General features: G+C 35.0%; 1 protein-coding gene and 1 non-coding gene across 2 annotated transcripts in view; one reads left to right on the top strand and one right to left on the bottom strand.

Moving 5' to 3' along the window:
- XRCC4 (X-ray repair cross complementing 4) overlaps window positions 1-23,348 on the top strand; it is a 393,632-nt gene that overhangs the window by 58,292 nt on the left and 311,992 nt on the right. The window contains exon 3 of the mRNA XM_044680616.1: window positions 1,909-2,084. Coding sequence (XP_044536551.1) covers window positions 1,909-2,084 — 176 coding nt within the window. The remainder of the gene's footprint in view (window positions 1-1,908; window positions 2,085-23,348) is intronic.
- On the bottom strand, window positions 1,340-1,458 carry LOC123232598. The gene has a single exon (XR_006505144.1). It is a non-coding gene; the product is annotated as a 5S ribosomal RNA (ribosomal RNA).

The raw sequence follows: 23,348 nt of genomic DNA, 5'->3' as shown, positions 1-23,348 counted from the left end.
GTCGGGGTGGACATGATTGAGGGTGTGGACTCGAAACTACCACACCAATGCAACTACCAACAATTTGGAAATTGGTCTTGATCAAGGACACATGACAAAACTAGTGGAAATGCGCATCGGCCATGGGTGGGGAGGGTTGGGGGGGGGGTTGAAGGGGAAAGGTGGAGCATGAATCATGTAACCATGTTAAAAATGAATATTAATAAATGTTAAAAAAAAAGTTGTGTGGCTATGAATATTTTTGTACAAGTATTTTTCCTTATTATCTCTTTGGCATACAAACCTAGTAGTGGTATTGCTGGATCAAAGGGTATACATTGGGCATGATTTCAAATTGCCTTCCAGAACGGTTGGATCAATTCACAACTCTACCAGCAGTGCATTAGTGTCCTAATTTTGCCATATCCCCTCCAACATTTATTATATTCCTTTATTTTCATATTGGCCAATCTGCTATGTATGAGGTGGTACCTCAGAGTCATTTTGATTTTCATTTCTCTAATTAGGAGGAATTTAGAATACTTTTTCATATGCTTATTAGTAGTTTTGGTTTTTTTTGTCTGAAAACTGCCTATTCACGTCCTTTGACCATTTGTCAATTGGGTAACGGCTTGATTTTTTTTTTTGTACAATTGACATAACTCCTTATAATTTGAAAAATTAGACTTTTGTCAGAGGTTTTTGATATAAATTATTTTTTCCAATTTGTTGCTTCCCTTCTAATTTTGATTGCATTGGTTTTATTTGTACATGAAACTTTTAAATTTAATATCAAAATTATTCATTTTATATTTTGTAGTGCTCTCTATCTCCTGCTTGGTCTTAAATTCCTTCCTTTCCCACATATCTGACAGTTACACTATTCAATGCTCACCTAATTTGTTTATAATTTCTCTCTTTATATTTAAGTCATATACCCATTTTGAATTAACCTTGGTATAGGGTGTAAGATGTTGATCTAAACTTAATTTCTCCCGTATTGTTTTCCAATTCTCCCAGCAATTTTTGTCAAATGGTGGGTTCTTGTCTCCAAAACTGGGATCTTTGGGTTTATCGAACACTATCCTCTTACTATCATTTATCCCAAGTCTGTTCCATTGATGCACACTTCTCTCTCTAAGATATTACCCTATTGTTTGTTTGTTTGTTTTTTAAACCCTTAACTTCTGTGTATTGGCTCCTAGGTGGAAGAGTGGTAAGGGTAGGCAATGGGGGTCAAGTGACTTGCCCAGGGTCACACAGCTGGGAAGTGTCTGAAGCTGGATTTGAACCTAGGACCTCCCTTCTCTAGGCCTGAGTCTCAATCCACTGAGCTACCCAGCTGCCCCCTAAGGGGAAAAGCCTACAGCACCCAGTATTCCCAGGTGGTTGCCCATCCAAGTACTAACCAGGCCCGACCCTGCTTAGCTTCCAAGATCAGACGAGATCAGGTGCGTTCAGGGTGGCATGGCTGTAGATGGACAGAACTTTTTTTTTTTTTAAACCCTTACCTTCCATCTTGGATTGACTTCAAGGCAGAAGAGTGGTAAGGGTAGGCAATGGGGGTCAAGTGACTTGCCCAGGGTCACACAGCTAGGAAGTGTCTGAGGCCATATTTGAACCTAGGACCTCCCGTCTCTAGGCCTGGCTCTCAATCCACTGAGCTACCCAGCTGCCCCCTCCATATTGTTTTGATGATCACTTCTTTATAGTATAGTTTGAGATCTGGTAATGCTAGGACTCCATTCTTCACATAAAATAGTTTTTAAATGGGGTTGAGATTGATTTTCTTACCTCAGATTTAAATATGTTAGTTCTGGTAGCAAAAAGTAGATTACAACTGATGAGTACATATATAATATATATATATATTTTATAGTTAAATTTTTGCTTTAAGACTTTAAAAAAATCACTAATATTTTCTCATAGTGACTACATCTGAGATTTCCAGAGAAGCTGACGACATGGCAATGGAAAGAGACAAGTATGTTGATGAACTGAAAAAGGCATTGGTGCTTGGAACAGAACCAGCTAATATGTATAAATTTGATTTTTCTAAAGAGAACTGCAATTTCTCCTATTCAAGAAGCCTGAAAGATGTTACTGTAAGTAAAATTTTCATAATATTTCTTAATGATAAGATGTCAGAGCTTTCAAGAAGAATTAATTATATTGACTATAGAAAGCAGATAGCTCATTGTGATCAGAACATTTGGCTTATAAACACTAATTTCTGAGTGTGGGTACAATTAAAATATTGCATTAAAAAGCTTCAAGTCAAAGATCTGTGAAAGTTATTTCAGGAATAAGTTTTATCAATGTTTAATAATATCAGTGTTTAGAGATATTTGTGTTATGGGGTAGCTCTGTCAAAGTTAGCTTGAAAGTTGTATACGTTTGGACAGAACATGCTTGGACAAGTGTTGTTGAAAGAGCAGAAAAGAATAACTTTAAATGTCAATTTAATAGTTATATTGTTTCCATGTTTAAATCACAGCATGCAATAAAACAATTATCAAGTATATTCCAGCAGAAATGAGGCCATTTTCTTAGCATATATAGTTAGAAAACAGTGAAATAAAAATGAAGTTAAATAAATTCATGTTAAAAATGTGCAAATGTTTTTGTATCCTAACAGAGACTGGATTGTTTGTCTTTTTTTTAATCTCTGGATGCTCATTCAGGTCTGAGGCCGGTTGTGAATGGAATCTAGCTCAAGTTTCATGTATAAATATACGTTATTAGAGACATTTTGTATTTGAACTAATTTGAACAAAAATCACACTCCCCTATTTCTATATGAATTGATAAATTGACTCAGAGTATTACGTGGTTTAAAATGTCCTTATCCTGTTAAGGAGTATCATCAATTTAGCTAGACACATATTTGGATACTACATATCCATTTTTTTCACAGAGCCTAGACTCAAAGCTTTTCCAAAACTGTGTGCTACCTTTGAGTACCCAGAGTCACCTCTATCTTACAAAGAAGAGTAAGAATTTTAATGGAGCATATACATCTGTGTATGTACATATGTATATGTTTAATTCTTAATTCTTTTATATCTATATGACTGTATATATGCTCACATTCAAGATTTAAACCATTTCTCCAAATGAAAACTTGGAGTAAAGGAAAGCATTCACACCTACTTATAACAAATATTCAAAAACAGACACATACATATACCAGATTGTTTTATTATTAGTATTATCTATATGCATAGAGACAACACTGGAAAGGAACGGAATCGCACAGCATCATAGAATTTGAGAATTGGAAGGGACCTCAGCTGCTTTAGTCTAACCTCTATCCAATATCTGACAATGCTGCCTCTTCTTGAAGACCTCCAGTGAAAGAGGAACCTGCTACTTCTCTTGGAAGCCCATTCTGCATCTGGAGAGCTCCAGTGGTTAGGGAATTTGTCCTGATTTCTAGGCCAGTTTTCCCCTTTGCAACTTCTATCCATTCCTTCTAATTCTTTCCTTTGGAAACAAACTGAACAAGTCTAAGCTCTATCTCACATAATAGCCTTTTGAAGACCTGAAGGCAGCTATCTTATGGCTCCTAGGTTTCATTTCCTCTAGGCTTACTGTCCCCGTTCCTTTAAGTAATCTTTTTAATGACACCGACTCCAAGCCTTTTATTCTTTTAATTCTTCTCTTTTGGATACTCTTATCAATATCATTAAACTGAAGTGGGCAGAAATGAAGGCAGTGTAAGCAGAGACTATAAGCCCCTTATTCCTAGAAACTATGCCTTCCTTAACTCTGTCCAAGACTACATTAGTTTTTTTGACTGCTACATCACTTGAATGACTCATACTGAGTTCACAGACTATTATAATATCCATATTTCTTTCAGATAAATTTATGTAATCATGTTTTCTTTATCCTGTACTTGTGAACTTGATTATTTTTACCTACCTATAAGATTTTTATATTTGTCGTTTTTGAATTTCATTAGTTTCAGTTCAGGTGTTCAAGCCTGTCAATATTTTTCCCTCCTAGATATGCCATTTATCTTTAATATATTTTTTCCTATTGAATAGATTAAACATAACACTCACATTACTTATTGTGTCTATACTATTTATTGATTTAGCAACCATTTCTTCATAGAAAATGCCAGTTTGCTTCAATTGAGTCCATGTCCAATGGTCACAAATTCTGAATTAATGGTGTCTAAGAAATGAACACTTACTCAATGCTTAAGTTTATGCATATGGAGCATGGTGGTGATAAGTACCAGGCATTCTCAATTTCATAGGCATCTTTTACTTAAAATTTCCACATTGCTATATGCTTTTATTGCCACATCATACTTAAATAATTTCGACCACATAATGTTATAACTATTTTTTGGTGAAATAAAGACTTTTCATATGTTTAATTTTACCTTAATACTTAGTATTGTGCGTGCTATATGGACTAGGGCAAAAATATAGAGAAGGACTCAACAGGTAATTATCACCTGAAATACAAATACGTCATTTGTATAGCTAACCTCAGACATATGAACAATCAGTTGCATATTGTCTTCCTTCTTCTTGTAGCCTCTTCACTTCTCCCAATTCTACCCCACTCATGATCCCACATACTTAATATACTGCTAGATCTACACTCTGTGCTCTACCATTTTTTGTCTTTCTTTGGCTATTCTGAACTCAGTTAATGACATCTCTAGAAATATTGTCACAGGAAACATCAGACTTCATAGATCCACTTGGCTTTTCCTATCCTTTCTGCCAGCCCTTGCCCCTTACGTGTCAAGCTAGTGAGCTACAGCTATCTATTAAAGAAAAGGAAAACTACTGTATTTGAAATGAATTTATATTCCAGTAAAATAGGAGCATAGCCTGAGGACCAGGGTTCAATTCCATTTGTGGGACCATGGGCAAGTCATTTAATTCTTTTTTAGTTTAGGTTTCCTCATCTATAAAATTAGAGGTTAGATCAATTGATCTGTCTCCTACTTACTTTTGAAAGTTCCCCTCTAAAATCTCTGTATAATTTTCCATTTGCTTCATAATTAATTATATTACTATCCTCTAATTCACCTTTCTTATATAAAAATTAAAAAATTTAAACTGTTTTTTTTATCCAGTTTTTTCTATTTTATTTCCCAATCAACATTGTTTTCTAGTATTTTGCAGAAATGTGCAATACTTCAGCTATTTAGATTTATATTAGCTGGCTTAGGAACATATATAACTTTTCTTATGGGAAAATATGTACCAAGTGCCAAACATCCAACTTACTAATGAACTTTAGAACACGATTCATTTATAAATTGGTGATTCATAAGACCAAGGAAAGTATCTTTGCATTTTATTCAATCCATCAACAAACATACATTGAATGTCTCCTTTTATGTATGTGGTTATGGAAGTGATGACTGCCTTGCCACATAATTTAGAAGGTGACAGATAGATATACCCTCGGTTTTATTAAAAAAAAAAAAGCCAAGTAAGAAAACTAAATAAACTTATTTTAAAAAGAACAAGTAAAAAGCCTATATAATTGCCATGTGTCTGCAGATTTGGGTAATCTGAATTTAAAGGCGATAGAACAACTGTAGAAGAAAAGATTGCCCACTATAATGGGTTTTATTTGTCTTCTACCAGTGTCTTTGCCACTGGTAGATTTTCAGGTGTGTGCTGGCATGAGTTGGAAAATTGTTCTTTGGCATTCAGTTTGTGCAAAAAGCTAAGAGAACTTATAAGGAAATGCCATTTTTATATTGAAAAGTTTAAGCATTTCCAATATTGTGGGTAGTTGGGACTGCAAGAGTCATATAAACTTCATGAAATTCCTTTTCCAAATATATACATACATATAGATAGATACTTCTTTCTCCCTTTCTTTCTCTCTTTTCCTTCTTCCTTTCCTCTCTTTATCCATCCATGCATCTATCCATCTTCTGTCTATCTTTTTAAGTGGAAAAGGACAATTCATCTTTGTTACTCTTTAGCTTATAGAAAAAAGCTGTTATTTTTCACTTATTGCAATGGTTTGCCTTTGGTATCTTCTTTATTTATGTTACTATCATTAGAATCATCTTCATTTTTAATTAATGATAATAATAATAGCTGATATTTGTGAAGTGCTTTTAAGCCTTAGAAAGGATTTTATATACATTATCTCATTTGAGCCTCTTAATCACCCTAGATGCTCCTTTTATTCCCATTTTACAAAGGATGAAGTTTAGGCTATGTGATATTAAATGACTTGCCCAGGGATTATATAGCTAGTAAATGGGATTTGAACCCAGGACTTATTGATCCCAGATCTAGCAATCTACTTGGTGTGCCATGCTTTCTGTGATACCTCATCTTATAAGAGACATTTAAATGTCACATTTAAAGTTATTTTAGTTTAGTAATTTTTCCCAATAAATAAAACTGAATTTGAAGATGACATCAAAGTGAAAAATAATTACGTTTATTGAGTCTAAGAATATCATTTAAGGATCAGTCGGATAATTTTCATGGAAATATTTATATCATGGTAACTATTTTAATTATTCTCTGCTTGCCAAAAGTGTTATTGAATCTCCACATGTGGCTTGAGTGTATTCTTAGACAGTGGGGAAGGAACCAAAACCAAAACGTAGACATGAGGCAAGAAGAAATCTTTTGGAAAGGATAGGAGGGAATGGGATCAAGGATGTATACTGAAGGCTTAGTTTGGTAAGGCTTAGATGTAGCTAGGTAAACTGTGCTTAATACTTAAGTGTATAATACTTAAATTTTACTTGGTGCATTTAAATACAATGGTTTTTTTTTTTCTTCTTACCTAGTCTTTAATGTAGTTTAAATGGAGTTTTCCTTCTTTTTCACTATTTCTAATCATATAGTTGGAAACTTGTTTCCCTCATTCTGTCACCTACCAAATGAATGTGTTCTGTATATTCTCAATATTGAGTGTTTTGTGTTGACAAAATTACATAGTCATTAAAAGCAAATCCATCTCATATTATTTTTTCCAAACCATGAAGTGTTATGATTAAAAATGAGGATGGCCGCCGAGATCAAAAGGAAGAATAGTATTTTAATAAAAGCCATGCTGATAGAGATAAACTGACCACACACCTGTAAGAAAAACCTATTCCAACCTCACCTCAGCCATTTACCTTCCTCTCTCTTCGAGCTCAGGTAACTAAAGAGGAAGTTCCAAGTCACTACCCCCTACTTAAAACAGTCCCTCACCTTTAATACAGTCATCCAAAACAGGAAATCCATGAAACCCGTTGGACCACGGGAAATGTAGTTTTAAGGACCCCCACAGGTCCATAGAAGTTTGTCAAACACTATATTGAGGTTCAATCCTTCCAAATAGAACCCCAGGTGATTTTAACTAACACAGAAGCAGATGCTTATGAATCCATCTTTATGATGGTAGATAGCTTCTCAATAAGAAATTGCTGGACTTTAACCCTTGAATATATAATATATATCTATATATGTAAAATATATAGATTGTGTATGCACACACACATATATATATACACACACAAACACACAAAACTTAATATTTCTTCTGGATTCTATCTTCTGACTGAACACTGACTGTCACCATCTATCTACCATGTCTGGAACACTCATCTTATATCTGTGTGCTGGCCTTTCTGGCTTCATTTATCTGAAGTCTAGCCATTTTGCAAAAAGCCTTTATCAGCCCTTCTTAATAGTAATGACTTCTTTCTGAGATTATTTCTACTTTATCTCACACATCTCTTATTTTCACATAGATGTATGAATGTTAAATGTTATCTTCTTCATTAGACTGTGAGAGCTGTTTAAGAGCAGGAACTATTTTTTGCCTTTTTTTGCATTCCTAGTACTTAGCCCAGTGGGTGACACATGGTAGGCACTCAAGAAATGCTTGTTGACTGAGTCCTGGACTGCTATCAACTTAATCAAATTCCATAGTGGACCAGATTTTTTATAAATTAGCTTCAAAGTCCTTTGCTGTATTTTAAAACAAGATGGTAGAGTGACTGATAATCACTAAAATTACTCTCTCATGACATAGGACAGTAAGAAAAGCTCTAAGTAAAATAAAAAAATTGTAGTAAATAAAGGAATATGAATGAAGGAATGCCTCCCAGCAAAACTAATAAAAACTGAAGAAATGAGTAAGTTAGAAAGATGCTCACATAAAGTAAATGGGAAGAATACAAGAAATCTCTTAAAGAAAAGAACCAAAATTTATTTTCAGAACAGAATATATAACAAAATTCCAGGTCTATCTTCAGTGGTGGTAGGTGAGACGAGTGCAAAAATTACGAGGAGATTGTTGCAAAGGAAGGTTAATTTAGTGTGTGTTTGCTATGGATGGGAGACTATAAGCTTATTCTTAGGATAAGATGGATCTGTTAAAAACAAAGCTTATGGGGGGCAGCTGGGTAGCTCAGTGGAGTGAGAGTCAGGCCTAGAGACAGGAGGTCCTAGGTTCAAACCCGGCCTCAGCCACTTCCCAGCTGTGTGACCCTGGGCAAGTCACTTGATCCCCATTGCCCACCCTTACCATTCTTCCACCTATGAGACAATACACTGAAGTTAAGGGTTAAAGCAAACAAACAAACAAAAAAAAAACAAAGCTTATGGCTAATGAAGGGGAAATCACACTTAAATACACTAGCTTTATATGCAAATAGACTTAATTCACCAATAAAAAATAAACATATTAAAGAATGAATTGGAAAACAAATCTTCAAAATTTGCTGCTATAAGTGCTTGAAGTGTTGAAAGTATATATAGAAAATCTTATACAAATTCAAAAAGAAAGGTTATAATAAGTTACTATACTTTAGCTAAAACTAAACATAAAGGAATTACAATGATGATTTCTATTAAAGTAATAATAAATATACATATTATTGAGAGGTAGTATGGCATATCAAATAAAGAAGTTATCTCTTTTTTATAATATTATTTTATTTTTCCCAATTACATGTAAAAACATTTTTTAACATTCATTTTTAAAAAATTGAGTTCTAAATTCTCTCCCTTCTTTCTACTCTTTTTTCACTCTCTCCCTCTTCCTGACATGGTAAATAATTTGATATCATTTTTATATGCACAATTATGTAAAACATTTCCCCATATTAGTCATTTTGTGGAAGAAATCTCAAACTAAAAAAAAAGGAAAAAAGAAGAAAGAAAATGAAATATAGTTTTTGATCTGCATTTGAATTCCACCAGTTCTTTCTCTGAAGTTAGATGGCATTTTTCATCATGAGCTTTTGAGATTATCTTGGATTATTGTATTGCTGAAAATAACTAAATCATTTCACAGTTCTTCAAAAAATATTGCTGCTATTATGTAGTGTTGTTCTGGTTCTGCTCACTTCACTTTACATCAGTTCATGTAAGTCTTTCTAGGTTTTTCCAGAATCATCTTGTTTGTCATTCCTTATAGAACAGTAATATTCCATTACGGTCAAATATCATAACTTGCTCAGCCATTTAACTATTTTCTAATTGATGGACAGTCCCTCCAGTTTTCAATTTTTTGCTATCACGAAAAAAGTTATTATAAATATTTTTTACAAATAGGTCCTTTTCCCTTTAAAAAAAATCTCTTTGCAATATCAACCTAGTAATGCTAATGCTGGATCAAAGGATATGTACAATTTTAGAGCCCTTTGAGCACAGTTCCTGATTGCTCTCCAGAATGATTGGATCAGATCACAACTCCACCAGTAGTGCACTAGTGCCCCAATTTCCCTGCATCTCCTTTCACATTAATCATTTTCCTTTTCTGTCATATCAGCTAATTGATACATGATATGATACCTCACAGTTGTTTTAATTTGCATTTCTCTAATCAGGATTGATTTAGAGCATTTTTTCATATTACTATAGATGACTTTGATTTCTTCTTCTGAAAACTACCTGTTCATATCCTTTAACCATTTATCAATTTGAGAATGACATATTTTTTATAAATGTGACTTAGTTCTCTATATAGTGAGAAATGAGACCTTTATCACAGATACTTGCTGTGAATTTTTTCCCCAGCTCTCTGCTTTCCTGAAGTTATCTCAAAGTCAGGAAGACCTGAGTTCAAATGTGTAAGAGGCATAAGTTTAAAAGTAGGTGTGTAAGCAGGCTAGGAAAAGCCTTAGCTGGAGGTCATGGACATTCTGAATGGAATGCAGGGGAAGGAGGAATTGGCTTGTGCCTGAGAAGGACTCCATGGTGGTTGGCACAAACTGTTGCTGACCCTGGGAGATCTCAGAGCTAGGGGAGTTGTATCCAGATTCCCTGGGATCCTGAGAGTGGTGAAAGCTTACAGCAGAGGACATCAGACCTGCAGAGCAGCACCGAGTAGGGAAGTGGTTTGTGGTCTGGTGGACAGCATTGCAAACTTTCTCTCCCTGCCTGGATACCTTGGATCACCTGTTCTGGTGGAGTTGACTCCTGGCATCCTGAAACCATCCCTGGATTAGCCCTGAGATCCCAAGTAAAGCCACCCTCAGGTCCTCAGCTAAGCTGACCAAACCTGGAACCAGGTTGGGAGGAACTTTTCCCTTGTGACTCCAGTACAGCTTTCTTTGGGCCCTGTCTTGCTTAGATCATAGGAGAGTGTAGTCAAGTCCTTCCCCTGCCCCTGTGGTTTGCCCTTAGCTTTTAAGTGTAGTAAACCCTATTCCCATCCTTAATCTTAGTTTGTCCTTGATTAAATGTGTTGCCTTAATTTATAAACTCCTGCCTTTACTTTGCTGATTACCATAGGTCTAGTCTTGGTGCTTCAGAGTGGCAGTTGGACCTAACAGCCAATTCAGTAACAGACACCCCTTTGCTGTTAAACTTTAGTCTCCCTACTTGTGGGCCTCTTCCTGTCATTCCTATCTCTCACACCCACCTGGACCCATATTTACTGTTTAAGGCACCTTTCCCTGGTTTCTCTCTTAACAAATGCCACCTCTGATATGCTGGTAATATGATTTTGAGTAAGTCGCATAAACTCTCAGTTCTCTAGGCAACTCAATAAAGCAGTGGTTCCCAAACTTTTTTGGCCTACCACCCCCTTTCCAGAAAAAATATTACTTAGCCCACTGGAAATTAAATTTTTTTTAAATTTTAATAGTGATTAATAGGAAAGATAAATGCGCCTGTGGCCATCACCGCCCACCTAGATTGCTGCAGCACCTACCGGGGGCGGTAGCGCCCACTTTGGGAATCACTGCTCTAAAGCTATAATTTGCAAAGAAAATGCTAGCCTATATTTGTAGAGAGGATTTCCTCACCTGGGAGTTTTATATACCAATGAGATCATAGGTTCTATTCCTATACTATTACTTACTGTTAAGAGAGGTAAATAGAAAAACTACCTTATGACCTTGGACATCATAGATGATGAAACAGTAGGTCAAGAATCTATGACTTCAATGGTGGAAGAATTGATTATTGCTTAGTAGTATAGTGGTGCCTGAGTCTTAGAGAAGTTAATAAATTTGAGATGTAGGATTTGAATCTACATGCTTCTGATACTAGATATAATGTTCTACTATGTCATACCACCTTATATACTAGAATCAGTAAAATATTGTCAACATGAAATGTAGTCTAGCAATTAATTTCTCAAACGAAATTTTAACTTAAAAAAGAAAGATAGTATGACACTCATTCTACAAGACTTTAACTTTCTTTTGTCAGAACTTGACAAGTCTTAATAGCAAAGTAAACAAGAAAGAATTTATACATTTGAATGGAAATCATACAGAATGGATGTCTTCAGGCTTCTCCCACATGATACCATAAAACTGATCATAAGACAAAGCATAAATAATTCCTAAACACAGAAAAACAAATCTTAATCACATCCTTTATATGCCGTCATGTAATGAAATTTTTTAGTAGCAAAAGAAAAATGAGAGAGATTATGACTGAGTGGCTAGAGCTCTAGCCTTGAAGTTAAGATTCAAGACCTGCTTCAGATACATAATGGCTGTGTAATTCTGAATCACTTTACCTTTGAGACCCCCATGTAACTCTGTGAATTATAGAACAGTTATTGATCTGAATTGATAGTAGTAGTTTCCTTATGAGGATATTGATAAAATCAAAGATCTAGATAAAAAAGCAAAGGAAAAATAAATAAAAATTGTAGTGACATAAATTGAGGATGAAGACAAAAGCCTAAATAATAAGTGGATTAAAGACCAAGTCATAGAAAGAATTAAAATTATGTTTAAAAGAATAATAATAAGAAGGCATGCCAAAATACAAAGAATGCAGTTAAGGTAGACCTTATGGAAAATTTAAGTCATTGCATACTCTTATGAACAAAAGAGGTTAATAAGGGGCTAATACATCATGCTACTTCAAAAGAGAAATATAAATAACTAATTTCAAAATAATCAGAAAAGACATTAAAAATAAAGTATGATAAACAGAATGTTAAATAGAAAACAATTGGGCTAGAAACAAAAGCTGTTATTTTTAAATGACTAAAAAAGTTAACTGATTTGTTTTTTTAAGAGATAAAAACATTAGTAATCAAAAATATAAAAGGAAAATTCACAGAACTGGAGATGAAATAAAGGAAAATATTATGGCGTATTATCTGGCAACCACATTGTAAACTTAAATGATTATCTAATGAAAATTAAATAAGCAGAAAATAGATAACCCAAATAACTTTTTTCTCATACAAGAAAAGTGAGGAAATTATAAGTGAATTCTGAGCAAAACAAAATAACAAAATCCTAACCCAGACAGATTTAATACTGACTTCTTTCAAGCATAAAAAAACCCTAAATATTCTCTTAATTCCAGTTGCTTTCCCACTCTTCATAATCTTCAGAAACGCATCATTCCCAAAGATGAAATCAGCTCTGAAATTCTCACCTCCTCAGATTATTTCCCACCTTGGCTGTAGGACTCATTATGTCCCCATGCCAGGTAAATCTTAACCCATCCTGCATTTTTTAACTTCTTTTTACATATTATCTTCCATATCAGACTGTGAACTTAGGAGCAGGAAATGCTTAGGCATCTCCAGCACTTAGCACAGTGCCTGCTACATAGTTAGTGCTTATAAATATGTTTGTTGACTGACTTTGTAATAAAAATTGTTCCCAAAATTGGAGAAGGAAGACCTACATAAATCAGTATCAAAGGAACATTGAAATACAAAAAGGTCAGCATTAACTATATGGTCTACAGAATAAGAAAGCTTCAACAAGGTCAGTTTGACTTTGAATGTTGTTGAATCTGAATATTTAGGCGATAAATGTATTTTTGATGGTTTAATCCAAGTCTGATATAAAGAAAAAATTGAAGTAGGAAGAAATTGGAAGTAACAAGACTAGAGAGGAGAGTACAAATGTGGTATGATATAACACTGGATTAAGGTGGTAGTACTAGGAATAGGAAATAAGAAAATTGTTAATTTATTCTTTAAGTATTGACCATTTAGAGCAGTGATGGTGAATGTTTTAGAGACTGAGTGACCAAACTACAACCCTTACTCTGCATATGAGCCCCTAGCCTTGTCCTAGATGAAAGGGAGGAAGCTCTCCCATTGGGTGCTGGGTAGAGCGGTAGGGCCTGTGAGAAATGTTCTCAGGCCCATGCAGAGGTGGGAGGGAGCAGCTCCCTCCAACACACAGGTTTGCCAACAAAGATCTCGAGGATTCTGAGTAACTGCAAGTTACTGAAATTTGTTAGCAACCCAAGTTCCCTTGTTTTCTGAGTCCTTATCAAATTCCTTCCAATTGTATCGGCTAAAGGAACCTACTCAGTTGTTTACTGTCAGTTGGATGTCATCTCAAATGTGATCTGTTGGTTCTGACACCTGGAGTTCCTTCAGAGTATTTCAAGGCTTGTTGAAATGTTATTTTCATCTCTCACGTTGTATTATAACCTTTTCTTTATAATATTGCAGATTTTTAAAAAAGAGAGTACTTTACTTAGCTTACACATTTTTCATTCAATGAGTTTCTTTGTGACATGATTCTTTGGCACTATCATTAGAGAGAATTTAAAGTAAATTTGCTTTTGATGCCATATGCAACTATAGTAATATATTCATTATGATAGGACACTATTTGAAATTATCAGTTTTAGTAAGATTATTCATGGATATAGTGATAAGGACTTGATCTTTGATTTCATTGGTCTAGAGCAGTGATGGACAAACTATTCCCCACAGGCCAGATCCAGGCCGTAGTTTGCCCATCACTGGTCTAGAGGATTCCTAGACTAGGAAACTCCCTCTTGCTAATGTAGGTTTTTACCTTCTTTGTAACTTAACCCCTTAGAGTGTTGCCCATAGGGTTGAAACGATAAGGGATTTGTTCCCAGGGTCATACATCTTATGTAGGGTCAGAGGCTATACTTGATTTGGTTCTTCCTTCAAGGCTAACTCCTTATTCACCACACCACTATGCCTCATTTGTGACCTTTTATAAATTTCCAAAAAGGTTCACTTAAATGTTGTGTCCAACACTTCATGACTCCATTTGAGGCTTCCTTGACAATGATACTGGAGTAGTTTAACGTTTTCTTCTCTAGCTCATTTTATAGATCAGGAACAGAGGCAAACAGAGCTAAGTGACTTGCCCAGGGAACTCAGGAAGATGAGTCTTTCTGACTCCAGGCCTAGCACTCTATCCACTGCATTAGCTTCCCCTAATAAGGTAGGCAGCTTCTAAAATTAGGCAGCCATATTGTTGAAGGTTCTCATGTTGTATGAGCATCATTTAAAAGAAATATAGATCATTAGCCTGGAGAAAAGACTTGGAGATACCTGTCTTCAATTAGTCAACCAGCAAGCATTTATTAAGTGCCAGTGCTAGTCACTGTGCTGTAGATAGAGACAAATATTTCAAGGATTCTCAAATAGAAGAGGGGAGAAATTTGGTTTTTGTTGTCTTATAGGGTGGACCTATGAGTAACTGTGTCGTAACTACAGAAAACAAATTTGGGCATGTTGTAAAGTACTTTCAGACAAAACTATTCAAAAGTGGAGTGAGTTGCCTTGTGAGGTAGTAACTTCCTCTTCCTTGGTGGTCTTTCAGCAAAGAATAAATATTAGATATATTATTCTGAGGATTATATTCAAGTATGGGTTGATTTAGTTAGCTCCTGATGTCACTTTCTACACTGAGATTCTATAATTCCCATGATAGTATTTGGGCTTATTTCTTGAATGGTTGTAGAGCATATTGAGAAAGCTCTGTAGTTTCTATTTCTTGATATGATCAGCACAATGTCATCCACATAGAAAAAAATTAAAAAAGATGTGTATGTATGTATCTTTTGTTAAAATCATTATCTGGGATAAGTTGGATGCCACTTTGACTGACAGGGATGGCAATTGAGAGATTTGGAATATTTCCAGGTGCCGTGAGCCAGGGGCAAACATCCGTTGACCCACCCCCCCTATAAAACTCCCCTAGGAATTACAGTTGGAATGTCTCAGAACTCAGAGCTGAGACTTCAGCAAACATCTCTTGGAGCAAGAACTGGGCAGAGGGAGGTGAAGGGTGAAGGGTGGTAGAAGAAGAAGAAGGGTAGGCTAGATCCAAACCTGTATCCTGTGCTTGACTGAGAGAGAGCTAGTGAACCATCAATACTATTGGTAGTAGAGCTGAGAGAATACACAGATCATCAATCCACATCTACATCAATAGCCTTCCTTATTCTCTGACTTGGCTGTGGCCAGGTCAGGTCAGAGATAGAGAGAGGGTGAAGACCTCAAGCCTTTACCAGTCTAGCAGTCTCCAGTCCTGATTGACAGTTAGCTTAGTAGCCAAAGTATAGCAATAGGGTTCCCGATCCCCAAACCTATTACCTTGTTATCCTTTCCCCATAAATAGATAACACAGTGATTCAACAAATACCTTCCTGAGTGGTTATTCTATCACAGCCCTTGGGAAGGGAGAACTAATATGCAGTCAGATACCAATTGTTTCCAAAGCCAATCAATAGCCTATTAACAATTAATCCAACCTCAGGTTGGGCCTAGAGAGGTTATCTACCTAACCTCTTAAGAGATCCCCGCCTGGGCAACTGTTAGAAGTCACTGGCAGGTTTAACCAACCAAACCTGCCAGGGAGAAGAGGGATAGATTACAGCAGCAGCTATTGTGAGAGGAGTGGGTGTTCCTCCTTCACCAACAACAGCTGGCTTAGGCCTTGGGCCCCTCATCTCTCCTTCATCCATACTATCCCTAAGATCTACATACCAGCCATCCTCTAATATCTAGAAAGAAGATCTATAGGGAGATAGTAGTAATAGTAAGAAGAGATATACAAAGATATCTCCTCTTTAGTTCTTTTTAACACTTTACAGGAATATACTTATTACACAAATCAAGGTAAGACCCACAACTGATTGCTTTTGAATTTTCTCTTTCTATGCAGTCTTATGATTTTTCCATCTTTTATAGCATCAATACCAATCTATAATTTGAAACATTCCATAATGACTAGATGATGCTGTTGTAATATTTTGGTCCAGAATATGATAGCCTCTTTTCTTCATCTCAGTTGCGTCCTGTTTATAGATGTCTAATTATGATAGTTATACATAAATAGCAATGCAATATTTGCAAAAGTACAAAAGTCCACAGAAAGTAAGAAACAGTTATGGATAATGTTTTATGAGGGTGAAGTTAGAGGAGAGACACTTAGGCTGAATCTCAGGAAAAAATTTCTAAGGGTGAGATTTGTGAATTTGAAACAATCTGCCAAGGGGACTTTCCTTGAATCATTTCAAACTGGATTGGAAAAGGCAGGGGAATTATGTAGTAACCATCAGTCATACATTGGCAATACAAAAGCTTGCATGACCTCATAGGTATTCTTCACTGCTTGTATTTTCTTTACTAGGAAAACTCTTGTTTAGCTACCTGACTCTAAGAAATTCTCCAAGAGGCATATTAGGTATATTTTTTAAAAAAAAAGAAAAAAATTATATATATATAGAGATAGATAGATAGATATAGATATAGATATACACACACACACATACACACACACACACACACACACACACACACACACACACACATATAAACCCATGATTGAGAGCCCTACCCTCTGGTCTTACATGAACTGGTTTCAGTGTTGAGACTGGTTCCAAATTTTTATACTCTGCCTCACTATCTCTATCCCTAATTGCCTGATTAAAGCTTATGTATTCATAGATATTGGTAAAAAAAAGGGAGGGGACCTTACTAGGATATATTTAGGTAGGAATTGTATTTCTTTATTAAGAAATTTATTTATCAGTAAATGAACAACTTTTATTCCCTTTTTCTCTATATTCTTCCATCCTCCCTCCCCATTCAGAAAATATAAGGGCCTTGCAGGAGCTCATAAAAAGCTACAAAAACTCTTCAAAGACTCAGAAGAACTCATGAGCAAAATAACAGAGTCCCCCTCCCTCTCTAGTGGGTCCCCGTTTTTTGTACATTTGAATGAATACTACTGCATGGGATCATATAGTGGTTGATAACACATTGAATGACAGATCTAGAGTGCTTTCCCCTCTCTGTCTATGCATCTACACTCTCTGTGAATTAAAACTAAATCTAAATTAAAACTGTCAGACTAAAACAGGTCTGACAGTCCTCAAACCCAAAGGTAAGTTAGAATATTTACTCCAGGTATATGTAGATTTTCCCCAATGGAATGGGGAATATGAATAATTGTTCCAAATAAGAAATGTAAATGAAAACAATCTGTTAGTTTTATCTCATGTTCAGGAATTGTCAGAGATAATAAATGATGGAAATAGTTCATGTTAAAGTTACTTTGGGAAAATAGACAAATGAATGTATTTTTTAAAAAATAAGATTTTATTTTTTCCCTATTACATATAAAAACAATTTTTTAACATTCATTTTTAAGTTTTGAATTCCAAATTCCAAATTCTTTTCCTTGAATGAATTTATTGTTGATGGAATTGTGAATCAGTATAACTATTCTAGAAAACAATTTGGAATTATCCAAAGAAAGTCACTGAATTTTTCATATTCTTTCATTCAGTGGTATCACACTGGTATCTACCCTATGCAATTTTCCGACTCTTCCATTCTGATTTCTATATCCACTACTCTAATGGTTCTGACCAAGTTTGAACATTTAGTTTATTTTTATTTAATTGTAGTGAATCATAACAGAAAGATAAAAACTGTGGGAAGGGAATTCTCCTTCCCATTATGTTGCTTTGTTTGATGTCATCAATCAGTGACCTGGAAGTCATTTACCATTGAGATGTGCAGGTATAGACTACCCTCAGAGAGTTAGTTGAAATCAGTGAGAAACTGATTCCATGGGCAGTGCTCCTCTGGGTGGTGCCAATTAAGGAACTATGATTGGTCCCGGAGATGTGATGTGGGAGAGCTAATGGGTGGAGAAAACTGCTTATATGATGAGACCAAGGCACTGCACATTCTCTCTCTTTCTTCTGGCTGAGCTTGAAGCCTGAAGGAACCCCTGTCAGTGGTGAGTTTCAGTCCATCAAATGGCAACTAGGATATTTAGCTAAGCGACTCTTTAACTCTTTTCTACATTTTTCTCCCTTTACTAACACTACTCTGATGTAATAATCCTACTAAAGCTACTAGCAGCCTCATAATTTAATTTTAACTATTACAAAACTTATATTGGCATTTTTTGCATTTGAAGTTTTTCTACCATTCTTTCATGTTTCATTTTCTCTTATAAAGGTTATAATTAATTTAATTCTCCATCAGATTCAGTAGTTGCAAAGCAGTTATGAAACTGGTTTAGAGAAAGGGAAAAGAGAGATTGTCCTTGTGGAAGTTAGCTGGATAGCATGGCATAGTGAACAGAATACTATATTGGGAAGATGGTATGGGTTAAAGTTTTAGTACTAATTGCATAAACTAAGGCAAATACTTCACCTCTGGACTTCAATTTCTTCATTGATTAAAAGAAGGGGATGGCATCTATAAATCAAATATACCATATGTACTCATAGTATATAAAACAAGCAGACATTTTCCACCAAAGAAAATTTTTACAATCCTCAGAAAGGAGTTCCCTTTAATCTCTTTCTTACCTTTTCATTGCTAACTCCCAAAGACCATTTAATATTAGAAGACTAATAATTAGTCACTGGGAAGACCATTTGTAAAAGCAGAAGCATTTAGTATCAATGGGATGGAACAGTAGGCCTTTATTCAAAGCTTTGTTTTGTTGAAAATGAAAGTAATATAATAGTGTTCTCCATCCATATTTAATTATCAAACCATGTCTTCTCATTTTTATTCTATTTTCTGTTTTTATATGATATTTATTTTTGCCGTAACAAATCAATATCCTGATTGTATACTGACTGGTGAGAGCAAAGATGAAGATCAATATAAAATTAAAGGGAAAAATAAAAATGAAAAAATATGATGATGAAATGCAGAGCACATTATTATTACATTACAAAACTATTATTCAACAAAATATTCTGTATCTATATCATGTTGAAAGTTCTAACAACAGAGAAAACTGTTATGATCTTCTGATTTTTCATATCCATAGTAGCATAAAAGAAGGAACCTTGTGCTTTTGAAAATTGTTTCCTTTTGTCTTGGTACAGAGTCCAAGTGGAATAAGTGTTTCTGTTTGATGGTGAAGACCTCCACATATCATAGTCTTCTGATTGCTTTAATACCAAGTACATTGCTAAACCTTCTAAATGAGATCGTAATCACACAACAGTTTAGCTTAAGGATGCACACAGGAGAAAAACCAAGAGGATAAAATATGTCTATTGTCTACATTGTAATATCCATTGTATTAACAGTCTAACTATCTTGGAATGACACTGCAAAAATGAATGATGCTGTTGACTTCGAATTGAATAGGAATGGGATAGAGGGTTCAATTTTCATTGATTGTCTCTCATGCATAGAATGTTCTCTTTCCTCATCTGTCTCTTGGCATACCCTGGCTTCCTTAAAGTCCCAGATAAAATCTCACCTTCTACACAAAGTTTTTCCTAAATAATCATTGCCTTTTCTCAGTTGACTATTTCCGCTTTTTCCTGTGTGTAATTTTGTATATAATTGCTTACATGTCTCCTCCATTAGATTGTGAACTCCTTGAGAGCAGAGATTGTCTTTAACTTTTTAAAATATTCATTTCTTAGCAAAATGATTTGCACATAGTAGGCACTTAGTAAATGTTTACTGATTGACTGTTTAGCTTAACTGAATTTATTTGTTACAAAGGAAGCTTCCTTTGGGGGTGAGAGAAGGGTAAAAGTCATTACAAAATGATTTTTAAAAAGCATCAGTAAAATATTTCAGGAAAAATAGAAAAAAATCATTGGATTTTTAATGATACCCTTCTTTCTTGCCCCTCCTTCTCTCCCTCCCCTAAAACAAAGGACCAAATTTTGATCAAAAGTATTTTCCAAATGAGAAACCATAATCTAGTATATAGACAGCAGCTGGTTTCAGAGTTTAGAGGATTGAGTTTCAAATTCTACCTTTGATGATGTACTTTACTTTATTATACTTTTTACAAATTGATGATTTATGTAAATAAATTTATTTAAATAAATCCTGTAAATCTATTGGCACCATTTTTCCTACAACATGTGCTCACATTGTGTCTCTGGGACACATTTCAGCAATTCTTGCAATATTTCTGACTTTTTCATTATTATTATATCTGTTATGGTGATCTATGATCAGTAAGCTTTGGTGTTAACTATTATAATTGTTTTTGGGGCTCCATGAACTGCTCCCATTTAAGATAGCTAACTTACTTGATAAATATTGTGTGTGCTCTGATTGCACCATTGATTAGCCATTTCCCATTGTGTCAAAACATTATTGAAATGAGACCAGTTAATAACTCTATAATGATGACTAAGTGTTTAAGTGAAAAGAATAGTCAGTTAGTGAGGCAGACTTCCTTCTTGTCTTATTTTAAGAAATTGCCACAGCAGTTCCAATTTTCTGCCACTATCACCCTGATTGGGTATAATCCATTCTTATAAAGGTAAGACTACAAGCAAAAAGATTATGATTCACACAGGCTCAGATAATGGTTAGCATTTTTTAACAATAAAGCTTTTTAAAATTAAGATCTGTACATGTTTTTTAGACATCATAATATTGCACACTTAATAGACTTTAGTACAGTATAAACATAAATGTAAATATAAACATTTATTTTTATATGTTTTATATGCCTGGGAAACAAAATAATTTGTGTAATTTGCTTTATTCCAAAATCAGCGTTATTGTAGTAGTCTGGAACGAAAGCCCCAATAACTCCAATGCTTGCACTGGCAGTGGGTTCAACATATATAATTTGCTCGTGCAGTGTACTAGATAATTCTCTAAGAAAGTGAAGAAGAGGTTCTCATATTTGAATTTGGCAAAGTTCCTCAATAGGTGTACCTTATCCTAATCAAATCATAAGTCTGGTCAAAGAAAAGGCAAAAAAAAAAAATGAAACAAAAAGTCATTCTAGGGATGCTACATAGTTATAAATAGAATAAGTGTGAAGAATTAAAATTAGTTTAAAAAAAAACCAGTTCTTCAGTTGGCTCCTATGTAGTATCCAAAGAGCCTGAGGAAGGCCCTGTGATTTCGTGTCCTTTTTTCCTCTCCATATAAGTTAGAATTATTTGGGGGATCTATGGGAAATTACTGAAACAAAGAACTTAATGGCTTTTCCTGTCCCTATTTCTTCCTACATGTTATAGTGGCAGTTCTCTTCTAAGTGAATGATTTTGTGATAAACTAGCAGGCAGGGAAGAAAGAAACAAACCTCATGCAGGGCAGGAAACTAAAGTTTCCTAATGAGATTTATTCAGCAGAAGCCTGTGATCGCAGATCAGCTTGTGGAGGAGGGGGAGATAGAAGTTCCCCAGTGGCTAGTTGGGGAGGGGAGTTACAACACCAAAGGTATAATTTTGGCAACAAAAATGGAATGACAGCATTCAGGATAGGATACCACTTGTCAGCATTTTCTGATACAGCAAAGATTCCATATGTGAAATGTCATATGTTTTAGTTTGATTCCCAGGGATTTTAGGACACTAACTAGATGGGGTATATTCAGCCTCAGAAACTGCGGCAACCTATTACTTATGGTATCACAAATTAGCATACTAGTATAAAAAATTGTTTCAGCAACTGAGGGAACATTCTAACTTGGAAGTGGGGGAGAACTTCCCAGCAGTTTAGAAATATCAGGCAATATGGTAATGGGAACAATTAGATTGCATAGTTAATCAATAGGAATTGAATGCCCAACAGAATTTTTTTATCTCAAAATCTTGACCACTACCAAAGAAGTACCTTTGATGCATATCCTTTTGGCAAAAAGACCTGTGCTTTTAATAAGTTTCTGCTTTTTCTCCATGTTTCCAGCAGAAAATGCAAATTTTGCATTTGTTGTTTTAAATCTTAATTTAAAAAAAAAACATATCTTTACATAGAGAAATCAATGTGCCATAGTGGATAAGCTTCAGAATCAGGAAGACCTGTGTTCATTTCTTTCCTCTGATGAATACTAAATGAATACTAAAAATTCTATATATGTAACCTAATTTAATTTCTAACTAGTTCTGTTAATACCAGGCAAAGCCCTCAATGATCTCTGCAACTCTCTTAAGACTTGTAGTGAAGAGGGGCAGTGGGGTAGCTCAGTGGACTGAGAGCCAGGCCTAGAGAAGGAAGGTCCTAGGTTCAAATCTGACCTCAGACACTTCCCAGCTGTGAGACCCTGGGCAAGTCACTTGACCCCCATTGCCCACCCTTACCACTCTTCCACCTATGAGCCAATACATAGAAGTTAAAAGTTAAAAAAAAAAAAAAAAAAAAAAAAAGACTTGTAGTGAAGATGCTGACCACCTGCTTTACAGGAATTTCTTCATCTGGGAGTTCCCAATACCTGTGAAATCACAAGTCCAGTCTGGATATCTTATACACTTCGAGTAAACCTTATTTCCACAGAAAGCCTTTTGGAAGCCATGAACAAGAATTATATAGAAAGTGAAGGAGGATCTGCATCAATGGCTCAGGTACCCATATCGAAGAAATTACAGATCTATCCATGAAGTCACATACTTGCCATGACTTCTTTTTCAGTGGCTCCCTATTGCCTTAAGCATTGGCCTGAAAAATGTTTTGATCATACAATCAATATTGAGAATAAATTCCTCAATATATTTATTTATAAATTTTACACATGCATATATGCATATATGCATATTTTATGCAGTATTATTCTACATTCAATTTATTTTGTATAGCTGCTCTAGCAGAAAAAAATATTTAGCTCCAACTGGCAAGAAGTTTTATTGTTGCACTTAATCATGATGCTTATTTTTTAATCCCAAACTCCAGTTAACGTAAATTTA

This window comes from Gracilinanus agilis, chromosome 1 (assembly GCF_016433145.1).
Source record: "Gracilinanus agilis isolate LMUSP501 chromosome 1, AgileGrace, whole genome shotgun sequence".
Lineage (NCBI taxonomy): Eukaryota > Metazoa > Chordata > Mammalia > Didelphimorphia > Didelphidae > Gracilinanus > Gracilinanus agilis.
This window is presented reverse-complemented; position numbering and strand designations above follow the sequence as displayed.